Below are 6,711 nucleotides of genomic sequence, written 5' to 3'. Positions count from 1 at the left end.
TACCCCCCATCTCATGCCCCTCATCCATGTTTGGGTATCATAATTTTTACCAGTGTCTGTAAATTTGATCCAAATTCTATCTAAATCAGCAGAGCGACAGTCAAACCTTTTATATGGTTCCATTATGACATACCTCCCTGGCCCAGAGTTTTCAAAAGAAAAGGTAGCCCTGTCATGAGTATATTCGCTGTCCCATTTCCAGTCACCATCATTGGAAGAAACACAACTCCATTTAGCACAATAATGTGAGGCTGGTCCCCCACATATAGTCTGCTTATTATGCTCTGGGCAGCAGTAAAACCCATAGCTTCTTACTTGATTAGGGGGAATGGAAGTGGGGATAATCTGTTTGAGGCAGAAAGCTAGGTCAGGCCACCATGTCCCTGGCGGTGCTATTTTGGAAGTGGTGAATAAAACCTGATCCAGAGCAGGACCAAGAACCTGCCAGGTTAGAATTAAAGGCTGATGTGGGTTGTAATTTGGTAGGTAAACCTGACCTGAGTGAGGAGCAGCCTTAACTGAATCATCTGGTGGGTGCTCACGGTCAGGCCTGGTGGTTTTGGCGTTGGGAACACGAGTAGTAGCGGGGCCTCGGCTTGCATCAGCAGCAGCAGCGACGGCAGTAGTAGCGGCGGCTTTGGTGGCATTGGCGGCGGCAGCGGTCTGGATGATTTCCGGTTTCGATGGCGTGGGTTTCGGAGGCATGGGTTTCGGGGGCGTGGGTTTCTTAGCTGGCATCGGAGGATTCGCAGCTCCTATGTGTCCTGGCCATATTCCTGCATCCTGGCTCTTTACCTCTGCGGCACAGGCGAAGCTTAAGAGGATTATTAGTAGTTGCCACCATCCAGTTGTTGTCTTCATTTTGGCTGGGTGTCTTCTTGACGTGGGAGGCGTGTATCCAAGCAGCGATCCCATCCACCTTTACTGCCGTGGGGGTGGTCAGCAACACCAGATATGGTCCTTTCCACCGAGGCTCTAGGGTGCCAGCTCGATGTCGTCTGACTAAGACCAAATCTCCAACCTGGAACCTGTGGGGCACCTCTGAAGTTCCCGGTGCGTAGGCTTCTTTTATCTGGTCCCAGATCTGTGTTCTGATGACTTCCAGAGCCTTTAGATGAGTAAACAAAGCAGAGGATGAGGAAGAGTCGGCACTGGGATCCAATATCCCACTGGACTCAGTCAAGGGGGGCGGTCCCCCATGGAGAATCTCATAAGGAGTGAGGCCGAAACGTCCGGGTGTGTTTCGGACCCTAAGAAGCGCAAAGGGAAGGAGAGTCACCCAGTCTTTACCACCGGTCTCAATGGCTAATTTAGTTAGGGTCTCTTTTAGAGTTCTATTCATTCTTTCTACCTGTCCTGAACTCTGGGGTCTATATGCACAATGTAATTTCCAATCTGTCCCCAGTTGCGAGGCCAATCCCTGACTTACCTGGGCAACAAAACCTGGCCCATTATCCGAGCCGATTACCTTGGGTACCCCAAACCGGGGTAAGATTTCTTCAAGAATCTTCTTGGCCACCACCTGAGCAGTTTCGGATTTTGTGGGGAAAGCCTCCACCCATCCTGAAAAGGTATCAACAAAGACTAATAGATATTTATTACCATATTTTCCTGGCTTTATTTCAGTAAAATCCACTTCCCAGTGGACTCCTGGTCGGTCTCCTCGTCTTCTTTTTCCAGGTTCTTGATAGGGCTTAGCGGCGTTAGTAAGTGTACAGGCCTGGCAAGAGTCAACCACCTGCCTAATTGTTGAATTTAAATTTAACACATGGTATTTAGAAGCTTTGACAAGTTGTTTTAGTTTATCTGCCCCTAACTGAGTCAACTGGTGCAGTCTCTGAACATAACTTATTCCTTCTTTTGTTGGCAGGATCACTCGCCCATCCATAGTCCGCGCTACCCCATCAAAGCTGAATTCTTGAGCTTGTTTTCTGTAAACCATATTTTCTAATATTTTAAAATCATTGGCTGAATAAATGTAGTTAGAGTCATCAGTAACTGGAGTTTTTACTGGAGTCTGACTCTTTTCTGCTAATATTGTTACCTGCTGGGCCACCTGTTTTGCCACGAGGTCCGCCATTTGGTTCCCTTTTGTTATAGGATCTTCTCCTTTTTGGTGACCTGGACAGTGAATAATGGCCACCTTCTTTGGCAAATGTACTGCCTCTAAAAGGGCTAAAATCTCTTCTTTGTTTTTGATGTCTCTTCCCGCCGAAGTGAGTAGCCCCCTTTGCTTGTAGATGGCTCCATGTATATGGGCTGTAGCAAAGGCATACCGGCTGTCGGTATAAATGTTAATGGCCTTACCTTCTGCCAATCGCAAGGCCTGAGTCAAAGCCACGAGTTCGGCTTTTTGAGCTGAAGTTCCTTCTGGAAGACTACTTGCCCAGATTACCTGTTTTCCATCTACCACTGCCGCTCCCGCTCTCCTTTTTCCTTCCACCACAAAACTGCTACCATCTGTATACCAAGCAGGCACACCTGGCCATGGTCGATCAGTCAGGTCCTTTCTTGTTCCGGTTTCTTCCGCCAAGATATCGACACATTGATGTATTGGGGTGGAGTTATGTATCTCAGGGAGAAGAGTAGCAGGATTAAGAATGGCAGGTGGGGCGAAAGTCACTCGTTCATTCAGTAACAGGCTCTGATAGTGAGTCATCCGGGCGTTAGTCATCCACCGGTCCGGGGGCTGCCGCACGATACTCTCCAGAGCATGGGGAGCAATGACAGTCACATGCTGACCTAGGGTAAGCTTGTCAGCATCTTTAACAAGTAGGGCCACGGCAGCAATGGCTTTTAGGCAGGAGGGCCATCCGCTGGCGACCGGGTCTAACTTTTTTGACAAGTAGGCTACCGGGCGTTTCCAGGGCCCCAGAGCCTGAGTTAAGACCCCGCGGGCTACCCCAGCCCGTTCATCAACATATAAGGTGAAAGGCTTAGTCAAATCTGGCAAGGCCAGAGCAGGGGCTGCCAGTAGTGCAGCTTTTATGTCCTCAAAGGCTCTTTGGTGCTCCTCGGTCCAGGTGAATGGGACCTTTTCTTTTGTAAGAAGGTACAAAGGGGCTGCCAGTGTTGCGAACCCCGGTATCCAGAGTCTACAAAAGCCTGCCGTCCCCAGAAACTCACGTACTTGTCGCGGAGTGGTGGGGGTCGGGATCTGCATCACAGTTTTCTTTCGAGCTTCGGTGAGCCACCGCTTTCCTTCTCGGAGAGTGTATCCTAGGTAGGTCACCTCAGTGCGACACAGCTGAGCTTTTTTAGCAGACACCCGGTACCCCAACTCACCCAATTCATTTAGGAGCCTTTTGGTCCCCTCACGACACAGTTCCTGGGTTGAAGCAGCAAGCAGTAGGTCGTCTACGTACTGCAAGAGAGAAATCTGGGGGTTTTGTGCCCTGAAAGGCGCAAGGTCTCGATGGAGCGCCTCATCAAAGAGAGTAGGGGAATTTTTGAACCCTTGGGGCAGCCGTGTCCAGGTCAGCTGGCCAGTGTGTCCTCCTTCTGGATCTCTCCACTCAAAAGCAAATAGTGGCTGGCTGTTGGGATGCAACCGAAGGCAGAAAAAGGCATCCTTTAAGTCTAAGACAGTGTACCAAGTCCGCTCTGGTGGTAGGGAACTTAGTAAATTGTAAGGATTTGGAACCGTAGGGTGGATGTCCTGCACCCTTTTGTTAACTTCTCTTAAATCCTGTACTGGTCGATAATCATTAGTCCCAGGCTTGCGTACAGGCAGGAGAGGAGTGTTCCAAGGAGATTGGCAAGGCACTAGAATCCCTAGTTGTAACAGTCTCTGAATATGTGGCCGGATGCCTTCTTTAGCTTCCCTACTCATAGGGTATTGTTTGACTGAGACTGGAGAGGCATCGGCTTTTAATTCTACTACTACTGGCGGTACTTGCTTGGCTAACCCCATCCCTGTCTGCTCCGCCCAGACTTCGGAAAAAGCAGACAGCCACTCGGGGGCTAGTAACTGTTTGGGATTCTGCTCATGGAGGCGGTATTCTTCTTCTAAACTTAAAACCAAACATGCAACAGGGGCCTCTTCCCAGGTTACTTTCGGCCCTTTTGAGGTGAACTGTACTTGAGCCTTAAGTTTGGTTAATAAGTCTCTTCCCAGTAGGGGCGTGGGGCATTCAGGAATCACAAGAAAAGAATGAGTCACTTGGCTTTTCCCTATATCTAAAACTCGTTTAGTGGTCCAGGGGTAAAGTTTACTACCAGTGGCTCCCATCACCATAGTCTTCTTTTGCCCCAATTGTCCCAGTGGCTTGGTCAAAACTGAATGTTCTGCTCCTGTGTCTACCAAGAAATCAACAGGAGTCCCCTCCACAGAAAGAGTTACCCTAGGCTCGGGGAGGGGAGTCGAGCCCCGACTTCCCTAGTTCTCTTCAAAGGCCAGCACCTTGGGTCCTCTTTGTTTCTTTTTAGGACAGTTTCTGGCCCAATGTCCTTTTTCTTTGCAGTATGCACATTGATCATTTTCGAGCTGCAGTCTTTTTCCTCCCGGAGGTCTTCTTGCTCCGTTGCCCAGGTACCCTGACTGTCCCTTCTCTATCCTTTTGTCACCTACTACTGCGGCCAAAATCTTAGTTAAGTTCCTCTCCTGCCGGCGATCACGCCGGTTCTCTCTCTCCTCTGCCTCTTTCTTTTCTCTCTCTTGTTTCTCTTCCTCTGTTTCCCTCTTATGATACACCTTCTCTGCTTCTTTTACTAGATCTCGCAAAGTGTAGTCCTGGAGCCCCTCTAGCCTCTGCAGCTTTCTTTTAATGTCCGAGGCAGACTGCCCAATGAAAGCCATGGCTACAGCCGCTTGCTGTCCCTCCGAGGAGGGGTCAAACGGTGTATATCTCCTATAGGCTTCCATCAGTCGCTCTAAGAAAACAGAGGGCGGCTCTGCTGGTCCCTGAAGAACTTCTCTTACCTTAGCCAAATTAGTGGGTCGCCGAGCGGCCCCTTTGAGCCCCGCCACTAGAGTCCGGCGGTATACTGTGAGACGCTCCCTACCTTCCGCAGTGTTGAAGTCCCAGGCTGGGCGGGTCAAGGGGAAGGTTTCATCTATAAGATTGGGGAGATTAGTGGGGGTCCCATCTGGTCCGGGGACATTCTTTCTGGCTTCCAACAGGATCCTCTCCTTCTCCTCTGTGGTGAAGAGGGCCTGCAGGAGTTGCTGGCAATCATCCCAAGTGGGCTGATGGGAAAACATAAGGGACTCAAGAAGCCCAGTCAAGCCCGAGGGATTTTCTGAAAAAGAAGGGTGATTAGTTTTCCAGTTGTATAGATCAGCTGAAGAGAAAGGCCAGTACTGCAAAGGGACAAGTTCATCGGGGCCTGGCGGGGGGCCACCAACATAGGCACGGAGGGGCAGGGCAACAGTGAAATCCCCTTCTGGGCTGCGGCCTCTCCGGCTCCGTGTCCCCGCCGCAGGCCCCTCCACCCCGTCCCTCTCGACAGGTGCCGGGACCGGGGGTGCAGATGGTCGAGGCAGAGGATAAGGGGGAGGCTGTGGCTCTGTCCACAAAGGGTCCTCGATCTCGGGGTAGATCTTCGGAGGTGCCGAAGGGCCTGCCGATGGTTGGGTCTGCTTAGGTTTAGCTGCCGCTACCGCCACCGTCACTCCGGACCCCATGGTCCAGGGCTTAACCCAAGGTGGGGGATTCTGGACCAGGTCCTGCCAGACGATGATATAGGGGATCTGGTCGGGATGTCCTCCTATTTCCTGAAAGATAATGCGCTTAACAGCGAGAACAAGAGACAGGTTAAAGGCTCCCTCTGGTGGCCATCCTACCTTAAAGTCCGGCCATTCGGATGAACAAAAAGTCTGCCAGGGTCCCTTCTTAACGTCTACTGAAAAATTGTGAGCTCTAGTCCTTACTTCAGTCCAGTGATCCAGAGTCAAAGTCAAAGGAGTCGTTACTTTCTGTCCCATGTCGAGCTCGACAACACACACCACACACACGAGCACAAACAAAAGAGAAAAAAGAAAACAAAACCGACGTCGACTTCGTGTCGACCAGAGGCACTGAAACTGATCGGCAGGTTGCAGACCTTGCCTAACAAACCGGTCGTCAAGGAGTAAAGTCTCCTCTGGACCTATCAGATGGGGTTCACCAGGCGTCCCTGGTCCCCCCTTGTGTCCTCCTGGGACGTCTCCCAGGGCGAACGGACGGTGGATACCTGGACACGTCTATCCCTATCCACCCCGCTCTCCTTCCTGGAGCGCGGTCTCACTGAGCGTCCGCAAAACCGAAACAGCGATCGCACCAGATTCCCAGACAGAACACAGACACGGACACAGACACAGCGCTGAGATAAAACAGAGAATCTTACCTCCAAGTGGGTCTAGGACCCCTGGGTGGTCGTGCAGATCCCGGACGAGCCCCCAAATGAAAGACCCCCGAAGGGAGCCCCCCACTCAAGTCTCGGGAAAGACGCGCACCCAGTAGGACACAGACACCAACTTGCTGCAATCACACGAGGAAGCTTTATTGTAAGCGAGATGAAACGAGAGCTCAGGCCAGCATGCTGGGGTCGAGACTCATACACCACACAGGGAGTAGAGGAGTTCGACCCCGACCTGAATTTTCACAGAGCTTATAAAGGAAAAAACCACAAACCAGGGGGGATCAGGAGGGAGGGAGGAGGGAAATTCCAAAACCATAGACTGCCCATACAGTTAGGTCATATGCTAGTCATGTGTAACACTAGGCAACA

General features: G+C 51.0%; 1 protein-coding gene across 1 annotated transcript; it reads right to left on the bottom strand.

Moving 5' to 3' along the window:
* Nucleotides 1-576: 576 nt before the first annotated feature.
* LOC120099849 (uncharacterized) lies at nucleotides 577-6,321 on the bottom strand. The gene is given in 2 exon segments (XM_039101019.2): nucleotides 577-1,108; nucleotides 1,469-6,321. Coding segments are annotated over 2 exon segments (4,839 nt in total). The 5' UTR covers nucleotides 5,927-6,321; the 3' UTR covers nucleotides 577-727.
* Between the last annotated feature and the right edge of the window lie 390 nt (nucleotides 6,322-6,711).

This window comes from Rattus norvegicus, chromosome 1, assembly GCF_036323735.1.
Source record: "Rattus norvegicus strain BN/NHsdMcwi chromosome 1, GRCr8, whole genome shotgun sequence".
Lineage (NCBI taxonomy): Eukaryota > Metazoa > Chordata > Mammalia > Rodentia > Muridae > Rattus > Rattus norvegicus.
This window is presented reverse-complemented; position numbering and strand designations above follow the sequence as displayed.